General features: G+C 38.8%; 2 protein-coding genes across 7 annotated transcripts in view; one reads left to right on the top strand and one right to left on the bottom strand.

The window, feature by feature from the left end:
* LCBK1 (long-chain base (LCB) kinase 1) overlaps positions 1-5,011 on the top strand; it is a 56,470-nt gene extending 51,459 nt beyond the window's left edge. For all 6 annotated transcript variants that reach the window (XM_088845892.1, XM_020671759.2, XM_020671760.2 and 3 more), the window contains one exon: positions 4,311-5,011. In XM_088845892.1, coding sequence (XP_088702018.1) covers positions 4,311-4,460 — 150 coding nt within the window. In that variant the 3' untranslated portion in view covers positions 4,461-5,011. The remainder of the gene's footprint in view (positions 1-4,310) is intronic.
* A 2,147-nt stretch (positions 5,012-7,158) lies between these two features.
* PBG1 (20S proteasome beta subunit G1) lies at positions 7,159-21,490 on the bottom strand. The gene is made up of 7 exons (XM_006851842.4): positions 21,409-21,490; positions 21,250-21,317; positions 20,727-20,803; positions 10,180-10,309; positions 9,789-9,948; positions 9,526-9,711; positions 7,159-8,055 (listed from the first exon to the last, which is right to left on the bottom strand). Exons 1-7 carry the CDS (start codon positions 21,412-21,414, stop codon positions 7,942-7,944), a joined length of 741 nt encoding a protein of 246 aa, XP_006851904.1. The 5' UTR covers positions 21,415-21,490; the 3' UTR covers positions 7,159-7,941.
* Between the last annotated feature and the right edge of the window lie 201 nt (positions 21,491-21,691).

Below are 21,691 nucleotides of genomic sequence, written 5' to 3'. Positions count from 1 at the left end.
AAGCAGATATAGAAAGTTTCCTTTGCTTAACATAATTATGAAAGGCTTAAGTGTATCTTTATTGATTGTACTGAACCATGATTCCATCCGGATTCAGGCTTACTCCTTTGATGTTTTAATTCTATATTGCATGATCTCTTAATTGGATTGCTGCGACCCCCATTCCTGTTTGCTTCTGAATGGGAGTCTGGCACAACTTCGAACTTCCTATACGAGTACCTAACACCCCTTAACCCCACCCAGTCATGTCCCCACCATTGGGGCCAACATGCAAGTTAGTCTTCTTCAGAAAATTGCACAAGATATTATGATCCCAATGAATGTAGTTGTTGCTCCCCAGTAGATCAGAGAGCACTGAATGATTTGAGGTGCCCCGATGGAGGATGATGATCAATGGGACTTTGCTTCATGTGCCTCATTCTACTTAGAAGAGAGAGAATTGCTTGCGCAAGAGACAATGTCAATATGATGTTGGGTAGTCTTGGATTTGCATGATGATGATCTGGTTGACAAAGAAACTGAAGCCTACAAAGCTATTGCACCAAAGACGAGGAAAGAGGGCAGCGCTAAAGACGTGAAGGCTGAGAATGGAAGCGAAGGAGCTCAAAAATTTGACATTTAACATCAACATTGATTTAGCTGTCCTCGAGTTTGCCCCGATTCCCTCACCAAACCTGCCATGTCAATTACCAGGGCAGGCTCCTTTCCTTCCTAGTGGAGGTTATAGCCTGGGACATCAGGGGATCGGGGGACACAAAGATGTGCTCTATCAAAGTTGAAGCTGGATGTTTTAACTTTCTTCGAAGCAAAGATGGGTACCTCAAACTTTTAGTCATCTTTAAGGGTTGAAGTGATCTTGTAAAATGGGTTGCCCTTTTGGCTGATGGGGCATCTAGAGAATTTGGGGTCTTCTTGAACCCTGATACAATTCCAATGGAGGACAGTGGGATCGAGACTTTCTCTGTCATTACTGTCTTCAGAAACACCTCAGATGGATTTAGGTGGTGTTTCACCATGGTGTATGGACCAAATAGGCTCTCCTTAGTGTATAGGCTCAATAGGCCAAACCTCGTAAAGTTTTGGAGTGGAGTTGGAGGCAAGAATTTGTATATATATCGATTTCCTTAGGTAGACAAGAACCCTACCTCTGAACTATGCGAAGTTCACCTGCTCTAATCATGTTGCCTTCCCATCGCTTGCTAAATTTGGTTAATTCCTTGTGTCTCCTGATGCTTCTTATCCATCAGACATATCCTCTGCCTCCCTAAACCTACATCAGACCATCTTCCCATCCTGTTCTAGACTTAACGTGCTTGATTAGGGCCTAAACCATTTTGGTTTGAATTGAGTGTATGGAGGAGAATAAGCAATTAGCCAAGTTGGTTGAGGAATTGTGGGCTTCCTTCTAGGTCCAAGGTTGGACGGGATTCAGGCTCTCCAGAAAAAGTTTGGATTAACCAATCTTTTGGTGGGGTAGAGGATAATAAAACTGGATTTCTTTCGGAGTTGGCAGAATTAGACCATGTAGAGAAAACTAGGAACCTATCAATCTCTGAGTTACAATGCAATGCTTTGGCCAAAATGAACTTCCACAATCTGCTGAAATGTGAGGAAGTGTACTGGCACCACATATCCGGAATTAAGGTGCTCAAGGGGAAAGATCTCAAAAACTTCATTCTCTGTACTGCTTATTCTAGAAGGAGATCCAACTTGATTATGATTATCGAGGTGAATGGTAGTTCATTCCAAAAATATGGTTGGATTTCCAATGCAATCACGAATTTCTTCAAGAATTTGTACACCTCCAAATCTTGGACACACCCATTGTTCATCTGGAAAGTGTTTTGACCAAATTTCAAAACCATCGGCTTCATTGCTCGATAGGCCTTAAAGAGGCAGTCTTAGCCAAGGATGAGGAGCCTTGGCCCAAATGAATTGCACGGACCCTATTCCAAATATTCAGGGAGGTAAAAGGGAACATTCTCAACCTGTTTGTGAAGTTCCATGACCTAGCATTTATTCAATAAGCCAAGAATTCTTCCTTCTAGTCCTCATCCCTAGAGTCAAGAGGAGCTGAGGACGTATCTGATTTTCATTCCTTCCGCCTTGTCAATAGCACTTGCAAGATTGTCGCCAAGGTTTTAGTATCAAGAGTCAATACTACAGTAAGTGCTACTTCAAGTTATATGCCCATCTCAAGGGGCCTTCGTACATGGGAGGCAAATCTTAGAAGGGGCTTTGGTAGCCCATAAATGCATTGATTATGACACTGACTGCCATCAGAATACCTCTTTGCTCGTATCCCCCAAAAAGAGCAATGGAATGAGATCCTTGATAGTATTCAGCGCAACCTCTCCACATAGAACTGAAGATATCTCACTTGGAGGCTGAATCACCTTGATTAAGGCTGCTCTAAGTAATCTTCAAGTTTATCACTCTTCAATATTCTGGCCAATGTAACAGGAAAGATTGAAAGACTGTAGTGTGACTTCCTATGGGACTCATCTGAAGGGGTCTGCAAAGGAACAGGCTTTTCCAAGTTATCAAATAGGGTCACTTGAGTCCGTTAGCTGAGAGAAGACAGCAGGGCTTTGTTGGGCAAATGGTGGACGCCCGCTGAAGCACAGAAACAACAGCACTTGTGGAAGCAGGTACTGATGAGCAAATGTGGTTTAAATTTGTTTTGGGGGAGCTCTTGTAATGATACCTTGAATATTAGGCTTCCACCCTAGATGGGAGCAGTCTGTTTTTTCCTGCTTTTCCTGTTTGTTTGTCTCCCCGTTTCAGGGGCATAGCTTGTAACAACTATTTATAGTAATACAATGTTAACATTCTAAAAAAAAAGATATCTTTAATATTTGGGCCCAGGCTTCTGGAAGGGGATAAGACCAACTTGGCTGACATTCATCAGCACCTCTGTTACTTGGTGGGAAGTGGGAGTAGAATTAGATCTTGGAAGGACATTCAGGTTGGAGATAGATGCTTAGCTAATAGGTTTCTGGCTTTATTTCCTTTGGCCACGGATCAGGAGGCCAAACATCCTGTCATGAAGCCATTCAGATGGAGCATTGGAGAAGATGCCATCATCTGGGCTCCCAATCCTTCCAAGAAAAATGCTGTCAAGTCCTTTTAACAAAGCTTGGGTTGCCCCACATGTGCACTGATGGGTGGAGAGCAAGCCATAGTCTGTCCCTGCCCCGCCTCATACATAAAGGTATCATGTTACTGAAGGATGCATGTCTTTTTAATGTGACAAAGACTCCATTCAACATCCTTTTGTAGCAAAATGTGTAGACCTGAATGATCCGGACCCATTTCCTAGGGCTGTTTGATTACCTTGGGTGGCCCCAGCCTCAGTTGAATGCCTCTTTAAATCATGGTTCAATCTGCCCCTCCCCTGAAGAGGTAAGTTGCTTTGCAAATGGCTATTATGGCGGGGGTTTGGCTGGAGGATAATTGACGAACAATTGAGGATTGGTATTTAGCAGTGGATGCCTTGATTGTTATCACCAAGGCCAACGTCAGGAATTTGGCGGGTGCGAGGAAAGAATTTTGGGGCCTTTTGGCAATATAACTGGAAGATTGTGGCTATTACTAAAACACAACCCTAGGTCTCATTCCTCCAATTGGATCACCCAATCATGGGACTATGAAATTGAACTTCGATTGAAGTTCTGCTGGCAATTCTGGCCCGGCAAGATTTCGGGGTGCATTTACAGGCCATACAGATAAATGTTTTTTTTTTAGAATGTTAACCTTAACATACAGATAAATGTTAGTCATTTTTGGGTTTCACAAGCACCTGCAATGCAAAAAGTCCTGAACGCTTTCGCGTCATAATGAATTTACGCTCTATCCCCCTGAATGGGAGCTGCAATCTGACCAATTAGCTAATTCTTTCACCAGGAAGGATCGACTGCTTGTGCTGTTGTGGTCGCAACAGTATCACATACTTACATATTTAGAGGTTATGGTGTATGTGTACAGTCAAGACTACACAATTTTCTCATGATTACATATAATTAATGAATGCTAGTAACCTTCAGAAAATAATGATAGAACCTTGTACTGTAAGGCATAATTTATTCAATTTATGTTATGAACGTAATATAATTTATGTTAAAGTCCCATCTTGGATTTGTTAGTACTGCCAAGTTGTAGCCCTGCTACCAATATTCATTTTATCTTAGCAATCTGAGCAACTTAAGTCACCCCTTCACCATGAAATTAGTCAAAATTCAGAAGTACTAATTCAGTTTCATATAATTCTGAGATCATTTGATGTGGATGAACTTTAAATTATGTTGCAGGTTAAGTCGGTGAAGCTCATACCATGCAAGAACACCCATGGTGGGTGTGGTATCGATGGCGAGCTTCATATGGTTGGTGGTCAGGTGGTTGTTTCATTACTTCCGGAACAATGCAGACTTATTGGCCGCCCTGCCCGTGACCGTGTATAGCTAATCTCTCCCTCTCTCCAAAGTGGGTTGGGGTGCTTTTTTGAGTTGTTTGCTTTGATTCCACTATGAACAACACTACATGTTATGGACGTGGAATTTCTAGAGCATGCGCATTCAAAGAAGCAGCCCTGTTTCATCCCATATCTTAACCCTCTGCTTTGGTCATTTTCCTTCTCTGATTTTCCTGTAAATTTACGCGGCGGCATGGCTTTTGAGTGCTTAATCTTTTATTTTATTTTACTTTTGTTCCAGTCTTGCTTTCTTTTTGGCCTTTCTTCAGTTTTATCTAGCCCCGCTGTTATCACCCTATTGGGAGTGAATTCCTTTCTGCATGTTGGTTTTGTCCCTATCAATTCTTTTCTAACTTATCTTGTAAAGCAGTGTGGTGTGCGTTGTATTTGATGTTTCAGTGATCCATCTTCTGCTATGTTTCTGTTTCCACGGGATTCACATTATTCTTGTTGTTATATAGTGATGAGATGTCGGCTGCGCTGTACTTGAGACTGGATATTGAGCACCTTTCTTTAGGGAAATACACGATTCTTTGATTAGCTCTTCTTTATCAGTACTTACGCACTTCTAGTTCATGACATGCATGCAGTTCCTCTTTTGTTTATCTGATAATTAAGACTCGAGGCTATCCATGTTCAGGTTGACACTTCTCAGACTCGAAGCAACATTTTTCTTTTTCTCAAGTATACATGGATGAACTGTTCAGTCATTGTTAAAATGCTGGTTTGTTGTGTGTGTGTGTGTGTGAGAGAGAGAGAGAGAGGGGGGGGCAAGTTGATGAGCATTCTTTAGTTTTTCTAGAGTTAATTAAGCCTAAAAGGATGCTTGATATTTTGGTCAGAAGTGAATACCCCTATGCACTTTTTAGTGCCTTTACGCATTTGAGCAGTTAAAAATAATTAATTAAAAGGTGAATTATGTTATTTATCAATATAGGAACAATTATGGAGTAAAATTGTTTGAATCAAATGTTTAGAATCTTTTTTATGCAACACTGAACATTCATGTTTAGGTGTCCGCTTTCTTTAGCATGGTCAGGAAAACAGGGACCTCTAGGATCAGCTCAAAGCCTGCCCAACAATTTTCTCACAGAATGTGAGGGAAACTCTAATTGAAGTTGTGCAAAGTTAATGTCTGAAATTTTGGTTGATTTAAAAACCAAAATGGCAGAGCCAGATCACAGGCTTTGCTGGGGTAGAATAAGCAAGAAAGCACCCATTCAATCACAAGGGGCACCCCGGGCAATTTCATCTATCTGGTATCCTGTGATACTGGATTGTTCAAGCTGTGCTGGGTTAACTGGTGTGTTGTTACTGTTAAAGAGGGATTGTGACGGGCTTAATGGCTTTGGACCGAATAAAGAAAGATCCGTTCAAATAATATGGGGCTCCCTTCAACAATAGGGTCACTTTTGAAGCTGCAGTTCAAAACAATTTGGGGCTCCCTTCAACGAAAGGGTCAGTTTTGAAGCTAAGGGCCATTTACGCTACTGCCTAAACCTAATGGAGGCAATTTGGTTATAGACGACTAATTCGAGGAGAGCTAGAAATACCGGGCCGTTGTTAGGGCAGATCCAACAAATTTCGAGATCTAGAGTATCATGCCATCTTTTTTTTTTATCATGATAGAAGTTTAACAAAGTTGGAACTCTTTAATAAATTAATCTCCCCTGCAGTTTCCCTGTTTTTTGAGATTGATTTTATTAAATTATTTTGAAGTAATCCATATTGGTAGCCCCTATAGAATTTTAAACCCACCTCACCCAAAAACCAAAAAAATAAAATAAAAATAAAAGTAAATTATGAGCTCCATTTAGGCAAGTATTTAAAAGGAAAATGGTTATATAAGAGATTTAGAGTGAGGCCCTAAACGTTCAAGCGCATCAAAATTTTACTAGATGTTTCGATGTTGAAAAACCCTCCAGTCAATCATCTAGATTTCATAATGTATAAACGTGAGAAAAAATTGCTCTAATATTGGAAATAGTGCATCTTGTAATGAATTTATCTAGACTGTCGATTTTCAAGAATTCCAAGTGTTCATGGATTTGTTCGTTCTACCTTTTTTTATTTTTTAATCTTTAAATTTTACAATTAAAGATGAAATTAAGCTTTCAGGCCATCATAAGATTTTTAATTCTGGAACAACATTTCAACATTATGTGAAAGTACATGGATTGTTTAGGGTCTAAGCCTTGTACAAACTGCACCCTACTTGAAAAGAAAAAGGTTCTAAACAATCAAATTAGAGCATATCTAAAAAATTTCATGAGAATGATTATTACTCAAATATCCTCAAATTGATCATCTCGACATCAAGATACATGGACATGAAAAAAAAAATAGATTTTGAAATTTTGGAAATAGTGTATCTTAAAATGTATTTTTGGTCGGTCAATTTTCAAATTTTCATAGATTTGCTCGATCTACATTATTTTTTAAACTTGAAATTTTATAATTAGAGATGAAAATATAATTTAGAGCTATCACAAAAATTCGTAGTATTGAAACTACATATCTAAACGCTATTTGAAGGTGCAGTTTAATACGATTGTTTAAAGCCTCGGCTCTATGCAAACCACACCCGTTTAAAAATGGCTAAAAACCAACAATTTTATGAAAAAGTGCCCAATAAAATATTTACCTTACATCGTGCTATCAACCAAGTTTGATGGACTTCCTCCTTATACCGAAGCTAAATGCTCACATAGCACACACTACCTACTTTTATAGCTTTTACTTGTACACATGTTGCCATAAACGCCCATGCGGACATTCTGCCACATTTTCTTCGTTATTCCTACCCATGTTCTGGATCCAACACTAAAACAATAAACAAAAGATGGGCCTAACAAGAGCTGCACGGAGCAATCCCCATTTTATAACCTTAATGGCAGATACATTATATCTTCCTCCACAGCAACACCCCCGTTTTATAACCTTAATGGCAGATAAATTATATCTTCCTCGAGAGCAATGCCCTCTCTATAACCTTAATGACGGATACATTGTATTTTTCCCTTTTCTTTTCCTCGCAATCAATGGGAAGCTCAAAGAAAGCATAAAGCAAATGATCTCAATCTTGCTCAAATGCAAATGCACACTAAATTTAAGACGATTGTGCAATTTTTTCTGAAGCTAAAATATCTCTCATCCAAAAGCATCAAAATCTTAAGTCTAGAGATCCAGTAACACAGGTAGGTAACCCTCCCTATGAATGTATTTGTATGACACTTTCTGTGGCAATGAGATTGGCATTAATTCACCACATCAGAGACGACCTTGTAAGAAGTGCAAAAATGAAAACATCGAAGCAATAGGCAACACCATATATGAGGAAGGAAATTTGAGAAAATATTTCAAGTGAAATCCAGGTAGGGCCTTCAGTTTTAATCTCCAACTAGAATATATCTAAATGAAGAGAGAAATTGTAAGACTTGCAAGGAACGCACACTTTCCCTTACTAGGAGCTACCACGATCCTTCGGCCCCTTTGGTTGGATTCTCGAAAGCAGAGAAGCCCCAGAATGTCTTCAAGGCATAAGGAGGCATGATGGTCACGCCCTCCTCTGTGATTTTAGCAATCTGCATGGGTAGAAACGAGTCCTTTAAATTACATACAAAGCCTTGTTGTGGATGATAGATACATATTACTATTCTGAGAATATACACAAACAGATTTAGGTTTGTTTCATACTGATTTGGAAGTGGCCAATCCAAACTGTTTTCTGCTTTAATTTTCTTCAGATAATACATTGCAAGGAAACAATGGAAGCAAGAACAGTCAGGCTTACAATTGATGCCTCTTACCACAGTTCTCATCTTCCGCAATTTCCCTTGACCAACTTGCACTTAATATTCTTAGTGGAACCAAAAACCAAAAGCGAACACACCCGCAAAATCTCACACATGAACATAACATCATTTTTTAGAGGCGTCCTCAATACACTTGTCCTCAATTTCAAATAATTCTGAGTTACGGATATCAAAACAATAACATAACAGGTTACTACATATCAATAATAAAATTTGTTAGACATAAATGTGTGCATTACAATTATGGATTATTTTAACAATGCATATTATATTATTACTACAATGTACTACAATACTCCCAATACTTTTTTTAAGGTACTTCTAATGCAAATATTATTTTTTGTATATTTATTGTGTCCAATGGCCTGCAACCATATCAGCTCTTGAGCCCCCAGTTTGGATGGGGACATGGACAAATCAAAGATGGCCACATATTTGTGTTTCCATACAACTTGTGCACTATCACACACACACACACAAACAGCAGAAGGGAAGCTATAAACAAGAAAAACAAATGGAGCACGCCCCCAAACCTTGTGTTTCTAAATTCTGGGTGTCAATTACCATTATTGAGAAATCAGACTTGTGATTACACAAAGGCACCCTTGTCTGACCAATCCACGTAAAGGAAATGTCATATTTCCAATCATGTAAAGGGATCCTTTAATTCGAGGTCACTATTGAAGGTTATCCCATGAACAATGAGCAACTGCATCTAAAATTTCCAGCCCCAAAAAATCGCCATCAAATTTTTTATGTGCCATGCCAATCCATCAGCCATAACACACAACCTTATACAAACCACTCATAAAACCTCTTTTTTCTTTTTGTTTGGGGGGGGGGGAAATGTTAACTTGGGTCTTGGCAAGAATGGAACTCAAGACATCACGTTCGGGCACCGGCCACCATTACTACCTCTGCCTAGAGTACGTTCTCCAAGCCACACAGCCACACAGAACTAATGACAACCCACCTGAATAACTAACAAACCTATAAAACCTGATGTCCTCCACTTCTCTTTCCATGGGAATCATAATATGGTATGTATAGGGTTTAACCCACAGGATTGTTGAAAAGCCAAGCCATCGGATAAGTCAAATTTACCTTTTAATTACTGACTCACAGCAACATTGTTAAGACTTTGGACAACAGGAACCATGATTCTTCAACAGTAAATGTCATTCCAAAGATAGTCAACTCACCAAGAAGTAACTTGTGGTACACAGCAAAAATTATTACCTGTAACTTGTTGATAGCTGATCGATCACGATAGAGAAGTACAAGCATACACTTCTCAAGCAACTTCACAGCCTCCTCAAAGGTCATGTCTTCACGCCATTCATCCCGCAGAATTGGCCTAGCGAGATGATTCCCAAATCCAGTAGCCACATGGTTGTCCTCAAAATGCACACCTATCATGCTGACCTGAAAAAGCGCATGACAATGAAGAACTCCCGCAGCAGTTGTAACCAGTATATGAAGAGAGAGAGAGAGATATATACCATGCCAAGATACTTTTTCCCATTCTTTACTCCACCAAGGACAAGTGAGTTCCACAAAGGATTGAATTTGTTGCGCCTGTTGTACATTACTCGATTGAGATAACTGTGCACTTCTTTGGGTCCCAGGGAGTTCCCATCATCCCACATATTATCGTATAAGCTGAAATATTTTTAACTGTATTAGAGAAAGTAAATATTCTCTAAACAAAAGCCATTTCCCCCATAAAGAACAGCCAACAAGGCAAACTTGACATCTTTTGCCGCCCTCTCAAAAATACCACTAGAAGTCAATCAAGCAGTAAAAACTAGTGCACTTGTTACAAGCATCAATCTATTATTATGATTTTCACACACACGAAGCAAAACTCTGCTTAGGAAGGAAGTCACATACATGAGCTCATCGAGGTACCGTAAGATTTCCTGAAAATCACTTATTTCTCCACTTGCACCTAGAAGAGAGTGTTTACCAACAGGCTTGATTCTCTCCACACTTTTGTATCGCAAGGTAGATCCATAGGAAGCTGTAAATGCATACAAAACGGCAGGAAAAAAAAGGCTTAGTCAATTATCAATTCCTCACCAATTTATGAAGAGAATCCAGAATCACTCACAAGCAATCCTTTTGCTCATGCTTGAATCACAAATTCCTCAAAGAAAAGCAAAATTTCAGCCACCTTCACAAAGAGAGGTGTTTATTCCCTTTGGTTAAGTGATCTTCCTTTTTTTATTCCCTTGATTAATAGAATGTTCTATTTAATTATCTTTTATACTCTAAAATTCAGGTCTTTGTCCTATCTTCCTTCTGAGGGCAGGTGGAGATCAGCTCAACTTAAGATGGATCATAACCTGTTTAAAAGAAAATATAGCATACGGCACATATTTTATATCACGGAGGCACCTATAATCCATTCTCATGATGGATAAAATAAATTGACTGTACTGGAACAATCAGAGGAACAACAGTTAATCTCAATCATCTATCATTAAAAGTGTACGGTAGATAATCTGTATACCCTAAACCATATCCCATAGCCCAGAAGAGTATGGCATAATATCAGAACAGCGAACTCTAGGTCTTTCTTTATGCTAAGCAAACACCCCAGCTCAAACTATAACATCTTGATTCTCTTTGATGGATGTTCTAAAACACGGCTCAGGCAAGGTACTTGGGCCATTGCGGAGCCAAGTGACTCGGGCGAGTCCGAGTTGACTGGTCTGAAACCAGCCTGAGACCACAAAAAAGCACAAAAAAGAGGGGGGAGAGGGTGGGGTGGGAATTCCACAAATCCCTAAAAAAATAAAAAATAAATTCCATAAGTCTTACAAAGTAAAAGAAGTATATAAAACATAAAATATAAAGAAATTTGATGTTAGTGGATTAAAAACAATCAGAAAAATCTTAAAATATGTGAAAATAGGAAAAAAAATTATGGATTTAAATTAAAAAAGAACTTTATCAGAAATTTTAAGGATGATCCCTAATCTTCAAGCTTGGTGCTAATTGACGCCCCCAATCCTCGTCAAAGCTTCCTCAAACAACCCCCAATTAAAACCCCCAAGCAATTTTAGGTTTTGAGTTGGAATCTAGGAGATCCGAAAACTTGAAAATTTTAGAGCAGTATTAATCAAAATTTCAAATATTTCAAATCCTAATTTTTATCATCCTCATCGTCATCATTATCAAAGCCTTTTCCCAACTAGTTGGGGTCGGCCACATGAATCTTGGTCCGCCATTTTGCTCTGTCATAGCCTCAATGAGGCCACAAGTCCTCGTATCTTTTCTCACCGCTTCCAGCCATATCCTTTTTGGCCTATCCCTTGCCCTTTTAAGCTTTTTATGTAGAGAATTTGAATAAACATAGAAAATCAGCAATAAAGCACCATAGCACAAGCAATATTGGAGAAACCCTAAGGCTTTCTCCCACCTAAGGCTCAAGCCTTAGGCTTCTCTTCCCAAGGTAAAGACTTTTCTTTCTTAAAAGAGGAATACGTGACTGCCTCTCTAGCCCATTCACACCCATATTTATATCGGAAAATTATTGTTTTGGACATTTGTTCATATAATTAACTTTTGACCAAAAGGTCGTAACTTAAATATAACTTGAAACTAAATTCCCTATCTAAAAAGTCCCTAACTAGTCCAGCAATAAAATAAATAAATAAATCTGAAATAGCCTCAAAAACTAAAAAAAAATGTTCGAACTATTTATTGCTCTTCTTGTCCTTCTCGGAAGCCCTCTTAGGGTTTTCATCCTCCAAATATGAGCGATAATTAGGAGGAATCTGTCACTCCCAAAGAAGATACTTGTGACTACTTGTTGTCCTCTGATCACCATCATCATTCTCCTCTAGTTGAGAACTTGCACTTGAGTTCACATCTTCATCTTCATGCACCTCTAGACCACGATACTTGGACATATCAACAATGTTGAAGATCTTCCAAGTCTCCATATGTGAAGGCAAAGCGACCTTGTAAGCATTGCTGCCCATCTTCTTCAAAATCTTGAATGGTCTTGCCTTACAATCATTCAGCGTACTGTATTTCCCACTGGATGCCATTCCTTCCTGAGATACACCATTACGCAGTCTCCCACATTAAACTCCTTGAAACAACGATGCTTGTCCGCTACTTTCTTGTATTTAGTTGTATTGGCTTCTAGACTAGCATGCACTTGTCCATGAACTCCTTTCATTTGTTCAACTAAGTCCTCAACAATAGCATGACCCTCCCCGTTGGCCTGGACAAGAACCAAGATAAGTGAGTGAGTAGGATTTTTCCCATATACCACCTCGAATGGACTCTTAACAGTAGATCTATTGCAAACTCAGCTTGAGGCCGTGCTAGGTCCCATTGTTTCTTCTTTTTCCTCACAATACTTCTAAAAAAGATTGCCGAGTACGGTTTACCACTTCAGTCTGGTCATCTGTTTGCGGATGATAAGCACTACTAAACTGTAACCGAGTGCCCATCTTCTACGAAGTTCCCCAAAAATGGCAAGAGAAACTCCGTATCCCGATCTGAAGTTATTGTCTTTGGAACACCATGCAACCTCACCACCTCTTTGAAGTACAAGTTAGCAACATGTGTGGCATCTAGAGTATTCTTGCAAGGTATAAAAAGTCATCTTTGAGAATCTTTCCACCACCACGAATATAGAATCCATACCTCCTTGAGTCCGTGGAAGTCCTAGCACGAAATCCATACTATCATCCTCTTAAGGTGCATGAGGAATAGGAAGTGGAGAATAAAGCTCAGTATTCTGTCGTTGCCCCTTAGGCAGTTGGCACATACAACACATCTCAACAAACCGCACAAACATCTCTCTTCAATTTTGGCCAATAGTGCTTAAACTCCACCAATACTATGATTGTATCTCGACCAAAATGTCCATGGAGACCTCCCTCATGAAGAATTGCTATTAAGGCTTCGCTAAGGGAGCCTGCAGGAACAGACTCCACCAATACTATAGTTTTGTCTCGACCAAAATATCTACCAAGACCTCCCCATGAAGCTCTGTTATTAGGGTTTCTCTAAGGGAATCTGTAGGAACACAAAGACGATTTCCTCTGAAGAGAAATCCATTTTTAATAAGAAAATCCTTGATGACTCCATTGCAACACTGGTCCCATATAGCTCTGAAGTCCTCATCATCATGTACATAAAGATTCTTCTTAAACTCGAACCCCAATAATAACAGTCGTCATGGTAGTTACTAGAGTCGACCTTCTATTCAAAGCATCTGCCACTCTATTTTGATTGCTTTATGCCGAATAACAAAAAATGAACCCTTGCATATAGGTTACCCATCGAGTATGTCGTTGATTTAGTTTATGTTGCCCATTAATATACTTCAATGCTTCATGATCTGAGAACAAAATAACTTCCCACTGAATCAAGTAATGCTGCCAATGCCTTAACGCTTGAATAATAACATAAAACTCCACATAATAAGTAGAAAACCGTTGGCAGGTGTCATTCAACTTCACTAAAGAAGATGATAAGGCGACCTTCTTAGCTCAACATTGCACCAATTCCAACATGCGAAGCATCACAATCCAACTCGAAGACTTTTCCAAAGACTGAAAGAGCCAACACGGGTGCCACAATCATCTTTTGCTTCACCAACTGAAAACTTTTCTTAGCTTCATCAAACTGTACAAATCCCCCCTTCTTCAAACAATCTATGATAGGTTCTATGATCGAAATAAAGCCTCTAATAAACGTCCTATAGAAAGTAGCCAACCCATGAAAACTGCGAACGTCATGCACTGTAGTTGTAGGAATAGGTCCATCCTTGATAATTGCTACCTTGGATTAACCTTAATTCCCTCAGCTGAAACAACATAACCAAGAAAGATGAGGCTATCTGTCATGAATTCACACTTTTTAAGATTCAAATACTACAGTTGTTCCCATAGCAAGTCAAACAACAACCATAAGTGCTCCATATGTGCCTGCTCACCAATGTTACACACAAGAATATCATCAAAGTATACCACCACGATTTTCCCAATAAATGGCTGGAACACTTGATTCATTATCCTCATAAACGTACTAGATGCATTGGAGACACCAAATGGGATCACCAACCTCATAAAGGCCCTCTCATGTTTTGAATGCAGTCTTTCACTCATCTCCAGGTCAAATACGGATCTGATGGTACCTACTCCTCAAATCTATCTTCGAAAACACAATAGCACCAGCCAATGTATTTAACATATCATCTAGGCAAAGAATTGGGAAGGGGTCCTTGATTGTGATCTTATTAATGGCCTATTATCCACACACATGTGCCAAGTCCCATGCTTTTTAGGCATCAATAGGGCTAGGACAGCGCAAGGGCTCATGCTCACTCGTATGAACCCCTTCTGTAGAAGCTCTGTGACCGGTCTTTGTCTCTGCAACTCATCATGCTCCTTTAGGCTCATTCTATACGCAGCCTTGTTCGATAGGCTAGACCCAAGAACGAGGTCTATGTGATGTTGGATGTCTCTCATGGGTGGTAACGCCTCTAGTAGCTTATCCAGATTGACATCACTATAGTCCCTCATTAAGGGCTCTAACTGTGATGGAACTGAACTCATATGCAGCTCCTCCACTTGGACCACTGCAAACAACATCCTTGACTCCTCCAATCCCTCCATAAACTCTACCAAAGAAAGAAGGCTAGTACACCTTTGATCTGATTTGGATGCATTTTCCTTCATAAATGGACATAAAACCACTTTTATCCCATCTTTGACAAAGGAATAAGTGTTTTTAAATCCATCATATGGTACGTCTATCATACTGCCATGGTCTACCCAAAAATAAATGAAACATCCATAGGCACAACATCGCCCCACACCTCATCTTTATAATGATTTTCAATAGAAAAAGAAATTAGACAGCGCTTAGAAACTGTTACCTAATTCTCCAACATCATCTTGTCTACCATCTCCTGAGAAACAATATTTTCACAGCTGCCCCCCATCAATGATAAGATTACAAACTTTCCCGTAGGCCGTACATCAAGTGTGGAAAATATCAATGCGCAACCAATCTACCTCATCTACTACCTTGGGGGTCACCATGCTGCGCCAGGTCACCAAAGCCTTCCCATGGCCACTAAAGATTACTTCAAGCTCTTCTCCCTTAGGCTCTTCATCATAAACAAGGTCCCCATCAAAAGATAGTTTGCTGTCCTTCTCGAAAACCTCCTTAGCAAGTGCCACAAATTTTCTATTTGGGCACTGAGAAGAGACATGACTAATCCCTGAACACTTAAAACATTTTATGGTGCTACTGTTTGGGCGACTAAAACCAGCCCCAACACCAGCAGTTTCCTGCAAATTGGATGGACCAGCAGACTGTGAGGACTATCCAGCCACAAAATTTCCACCTTTTCCCTTAAATTCACTTCCATGGCCACTTGAGATGGCCTACAGCCCACCTTGATGATTGATGCCTCAGCTTTGTTTCATCCTTAACTGCAAGGCTGTAAGCCTCATCTAAGGTCCAATACCACTATAAAACCACCACATCTTGTATAGACGATCTTAGCGCACCAACATTGCGAGCTAGAGACTGTTCTTCCATTTCAACCACATCATTACGAACCATCAACTCATAAAATTCATTGATATACTCCACTACACTCGTTTCTCCTTGATGAAGATTATTTATCTTGTGATAGAGGGACTTCAAATAATTTTCAGGCATATACTTTTCTTTTAATTTCTTATTCCTCTCTCATATAATAATTTTGGGCTTTTCCATCCTCTCTCTTTCAGTCCTAAGTTGTTCCCACCATGTCGAGGCACCCTGTTTTAATTTTATATAATAATTTTAACCCTTTTATTTTCAGGTACCTCCTTATAATAAAAAAACCCTGTATGTTGTATATAACCAATCTATTAAGTTCATGGGTTGAGGTTACAGACAAATCAGGTATATCCATCTTCAAATCAACGTCCCTAGAGTGATGCCCCCCATGTCTAGGTCTCCGGTCGCTATCCTCATCACTCAACTACACACATGGAGCGCGATTGTGAAAAGAGTTATATTCGAGATCCTCTTGGCCTGAAAGATCAGCGCCTTGCCCATTATTGAGGCTTACAAATTGTTGTGTCAACTTTTGAACTTATATTTCAAGTTCCTCAATTCTCTCATCTTTGGGATCACAGAGCGGGTCCACGAAAATCCCCCTTCTATGGCCCTTCTTGCTGTCATGGGCTTGCTGAAATCGGAAACCCTGGGCAATTAGTCAACAAAACTGCTGAAATAAACAAGATCTAGGTTGTTTTTGGTAAAAGTTTGGCCAAAATCAGCAAACCATAGATCCCACTATAACTTCCCCTCTTTGTTGTTGACCTAGGGCACAAAAAATCTTGCTACAGTAACTTCCGTACACTGCTACAGTACTTCATGCACTGCTACAGTACCTTCCGTGTAGATCGTAGACTCTGATACCAATTTGATGTAGAAAACTTGAAGAAACATAAAAAATCAGCAAGAAAGCACCTTGACAAAAGTAATTTTGGAGAAACCCCTAGGTTTCTCACGCCTACAGCTCAAACCTTAGGCTTTTTTTCTCAAGACAAAGTCTTCTCTTTTTTTAGAAGAGGAATATGTGAATGCCTCTCCAGCCCATCCACACCCTTATTTATATTGGAAAATTATTGTTTTGGACAACATTTGTCTATACAATTAACTTTTGACCAAAAGGTCCTAACTTAAGTATAACTTGAAACTAAACTCCCAAACTTTCAATAAAATATCTAAAAAATCCCTAACTGGTTTAACAATAAAAAAAAAAAAAAAAAACATTTGAAATAGCCTCAAAATCTTAAAAAAAAAATCAAACTATTTCCTACTCTCCTTGTTCTTTTTGGAAGCCCTCTTAGAGTTTTCATCTTCCAAATATGAGCAAAAATTAGGAAGAATTTGTCGCTCCCAAAGACGATACTTTGACTATTGTTGTGCTCTGATCACCATATCAGCCTTCCACTTGAACTAACTCACATCTCCTAACAGGTTTTATACTGGGTCTACGCCACACATGGCCAGCCCACCTAGAGCTACTCTCTCTCATCTTAACGGCTATTGGTGCCCTTTCGAATTCTATCTCTTCTTGTCTTGCAACTTATCCATCTCAACATCCTCATCTCCGCTACACTCATTTTACAAGTATAAGGTTTTTTAACCGCCCAACACTCCATCCCATAGAACAAAGCTAGTCTCACAACTATCTTATAGAACTTACCCTTCAGCTTCATTGGCATGCAGCGATCATATAAAATTCCGGTTTTACATCTCTACTTTACCCACCCAACTTTAATTTTATGTGCGACATCTTCCTCACTCTCCCCATTCTCCTGGATTATCGACCCAAGATATCAAAAGTGGGCTCTTGTGCTCTTTTTCATATTTCATGACCATTAATCTTAACTACTTCATCATCTCTACTCCTATTATTATTAAATTTGCATTCTATATATGTTTTAGTCTGACTAATTTTAAAACTTTCATATTCTAGAGCATTTGATGGAGATCAGAACACAAGAAGTAGCCACGAGTATCTTCTATGAGAGAGACATATTCCTCCTAATTTGCGCTCATATTTGGAAGATGAAAACCCTAAAAGGGCTTCCAAGAAGAGCAAAAAATAGTTTGGGTGTTTTTTTAGTTTTTTTTTAGACTATTTCAGATGTTTTTATTTATTTATTTCATTTCTGGACCAGTTAGGGACTTTTTCGATATTTTAATTAAAATTAGGGAGTTTAGTTTTAAGTTATACTTTAGTTAGGACCTTTTGGTCAAAAGTTAATTATATGGACAAATATTGTCCAAAACAATAATTTTTAATATAAATAAGGGCATAGATGGGCTGGCGAGTCATCATGTATTCCTCTTTAAGAAAAGAAAGACTTTATCTTGTAAAAGAAGCCTCAAGCTTGAGCCCTAGGTGGGAGAAAGCCGTAGGGTTTATCCAAAATTGCTATTGACAAGGTGCTTATTGCTGATTTTTTTATGTTTATTCAAGTTCTCCTACATCAAGTGGTATTAGAGCCCGTGATCTACACGGAAGTTACTATAGCAAGTACATAATTTACTCTAGCACATACGAATTTACTGCAGCACTACTGTTTTTTACGCCCTAGGTCAACAAAAAAGAGAGGAAATTATAGTGGGGTATAGGGTTTGCTGATTTTGTCTAAAGTTTTGCCAAAACAACTTAGATCTTGTTGATTTCAACAGTTTTTATTGATTAATTGCCTAGGGTTTGTGATTTCGGTAAACCCATGGCAGCGAGAAGCGGTCAGAGAAGGGGCATTTTCGTGGACCCGCTCTGTGATCCTAGAAATAAGAGAATTGAGGAACTTGAAAGACAAATTCAATTACAGACACAACAATTTGCAACCCTCAATAATGGGCAAGACAGTGATCTTTCAGCCCAAGAGGATCTCGAATGCCATCCTTTTCACCATCACGCTCCACGTGTGAAGTCGAGTGATAAGGATAGCAACTGGAGACCTAAACGTGGGGTGCATCACTCTAGGGATGTTGATTTGAAGGTAGATATACCTGATTTTGACGATAAGCCTCAACTCGAGGAGTTTATAGAATGGTTAAATACAGTAGAACGGGTTTTTTATTATAAGGAGAAAATTAAATATAAAAGGGTAAAAATTATTGCCAAGAAAGGAGCCTTGGCATGGTGGGAACAACTTAGGGCTAGAAGAGAGTGGATGGGAAAGCCCAAAATTAATACATGGAAGAAGATAAAAAATAAATTAAACGAAAAAGACCTACTTGAAAATTATTTGCAATCCCTCTAGCACAAGATGACTAATCTTCATCAAGGAGAAAATGGTGTAGAGGAGTATACCAATAAATTTATGAGTCGATAGCTTGTAGTGATGTGGTTGAAGGGGAAGAATAATCCTTAGCTCGCTGTGTTAGTGGACTAAGATCGTCTATACAAGATGTGGTGGTTTTACAGTGGTATTGGACTGCAAAACCGCAACTTTTCCCACCATAAAGTAACTTCAAAAACATGAACTTCTTAGATGGCCTCATCTCAAGACATCATTATAGTGCATCCTAGTAGACCCAAAAATTGAGGTCTCTAGTAAAAAGCATGAGAGAACCTTCTCCAAGTATGAGCATTGTAGGACCTCTCTTCTCACAATGTCTCACATAGTCTATTGAGTATAAGTAATGAATGAAGGAGACAAATGAGATAAAGGGGCTCAAGAAAATAGAGGGTTCTCGAGGCTAACTAGGACGGAATATTTCCTTACAAACATCTATGCCTATTATGGACTAGTGGGTTTTACATTTCATCAAAGAACAGACTCTTGAGCATTACTCAGTGGTCATTGAGACACAATACCAAATTTGCATTATACCTTCCAAGGGAAAACAAAATATTTGTGTTACCCCCTCATGATGGAAGGTGATTTGTTTATAACAGTATTAGGCTAGTCAGGTGTCAGGACCACGTGTGATGACCCATGGAGGCTCAAAGAGTCAGGATTTTTCAACTCAACTTTAAACTGTCCTATCTCTTTTCACCATGTTTTTAGAAAGGCGAACTCTGAGGTTAACTCGTTAGCAGGAGGAGCATGTAAAGAATCACATTTAATTCGGAACCTCATTTCCGGACTGTGGCAATCTAAGGGATGACCGTGAAAAAATTTATTCCTCAATCAGACAATCACATCAAAATTGTACAGATCTGAATAAGGTTTTACTTGTGCCAGAAATTTTTCCCCGAGTCTATGGATTAAATACCTACATCTCTTCATCCCACCACTAACCTTCAAAGGAACACTAGAATAATGAAAGTAAGTTATCTATACAGCTTATTGGATTGGTAACCAAATCTCTTCTCCTTAAAAGCTAGATTCTTCTGAAACAAGAGTGGCCTTAATCCACATAGAAAACATTGTTTCTTGAACGAATCCTATTTAGAATTTTTCCAAAGAAAACATGCATCAGTAACCCCATCTTGATTCTCTTTCATGTATTAAGAGAGAGTAAAAAATCAGTTAACTCCATCAATAAAAAAATAAAAAGATAGAATAAAAAATGAATTTTTTTTTTATCAGGTCCAAAAAACAAAGCTAGGTAATCGACTCCCACGAGACAGTAACTTTCAAAGAAGGCTACACATTATGTATCATTCAGTATGGGAAAGCACCTTGAATTTGTTATTTAGTGAATTTATTAGTCTAAAGTGACTCACTACATGGAAAACAAATAACCTATGCCCATGATTCTGCTGCAATGTCAGGAGGTTGTTTTGGATGCAGACGTAACTCAATTTTAAATATAAAATCAAATCAGTGTCACCTTTTTTACCTTTAGAAACATAACCTTCAATTGAAATCTAATATTATGTTACCCAATCCTATGCAATTCATAAAATTAGAAAAAATTTGGAAACTGACCTCCCGTATCAGCAGCCATAAGAATCCCATCCTCATACTTTACACCTATCACAGAGGTCCCAGTAACATATGGATACCTGCATTGAACACCACCATTCAATAAAAGATTCGAACAATAAAATTAAAAGAGAAAAGGAACCACAGATCATTCACATATTTATCCATGGGAAAAACATGCATAATGTGCCGTTGTCTGCATAAATTTCCCAATTTCAACCGATCACATGACTGAATAAAGGAGTAAACTCTAGAAATTCACCAACATCTTAGAAAGAGCACGCAGTCTTTTTCAACAAACTTCCACACAAATTGTTAATTTCGAAGGGGCAGACGAAATCAACCCAATCTAATCTAAATTAACAGAGTCCGACTACTGTAAATAAGGGTTCCATATTTGCGAAGAAAATAAAAAGCAAGGAACAAAGATACCAACAAACCGGAGAACTTATACATAATCGTCTATAGGTAAAAAGAAATTAGGCTTTTATGAGAAAAAACCTGAAAGAAAAAAGAGAGAACTTACTGTGTCCTCTGTGAGTCCATCTCAAAGCTCGTCGCCGTGCACTGGTTTACAGGATCAGAAGCAAGAGACTGAAGAACAAAACAGAAGAACAAAACCATGATAAAACAATGACAAAAAAAGAAAAGAAAAACTGAAAACTAGATATGGTTGAGTTATTACATCCATAGTATTTGACGGGAAGGAGATCGAAGCTGGAGAGAAGCAGAGTTTCAACTGTCCTTTAGCCCCTTGCTCAAGACTCAGAGATTCTTATATCAATTTTTCATATATAAAGCACTTTCCTTTAGCCCTTTGCGCAAGGCTCTGCGGCTTTTATGTCTGGCAACTTTATTTACATAATAAAAATGGTTTTATAGTTCAAAATAAGTAAAACTTCGCTTTATAACTCGTCTAAAATTACAATTAAGGATTGGAAATGCTTTATATCCGTAACCTCGGCTTG

The sequence above is a fragment of the Amborella trichopoda genome, chromosome 9, assembly GCF_054954075.1.
Source record: "Amborella trichopoda isolate Santa Cruz 75 chromosome 9, AtrichopodaSantaCruz75HAP2 v2.0, whole genome shotgun sequence".
Taxonomy (NCBI): domain Eukaryota; kingdom Viridiplantae; phylum Streptophyta; class Magnoliopsida; order Amborellales; family Amborellaceae; genus Amborella; species Amborella trichopoda.
Note: the sequence above shows the minus strand (reverse complement) of the source record. Positions and strands in the feature narration are given on the sequence as shown.

What these genes read in the sequence shown, in the direction of transcription:
- PBG1 (XM_006851842.4), bottom strand. An exon ending in CGGTACCTCGATGAGCTCAT is followed by an intron (nt 9,949 to 10,179) that starts GTATGTGACTTC and finishes AAAATATTTCAG; the next exon opens with CTTATACGATAATATGTGGG. An exon ending in GGAAAAAGTATCTTGGCATG is followed by an intron (nt 9,712 to 9,788) that starts GTATATATCTCT and finishes GCGCTTTTTCAG; the next exon opens with GTCAGCATGATAGGTGTGCA.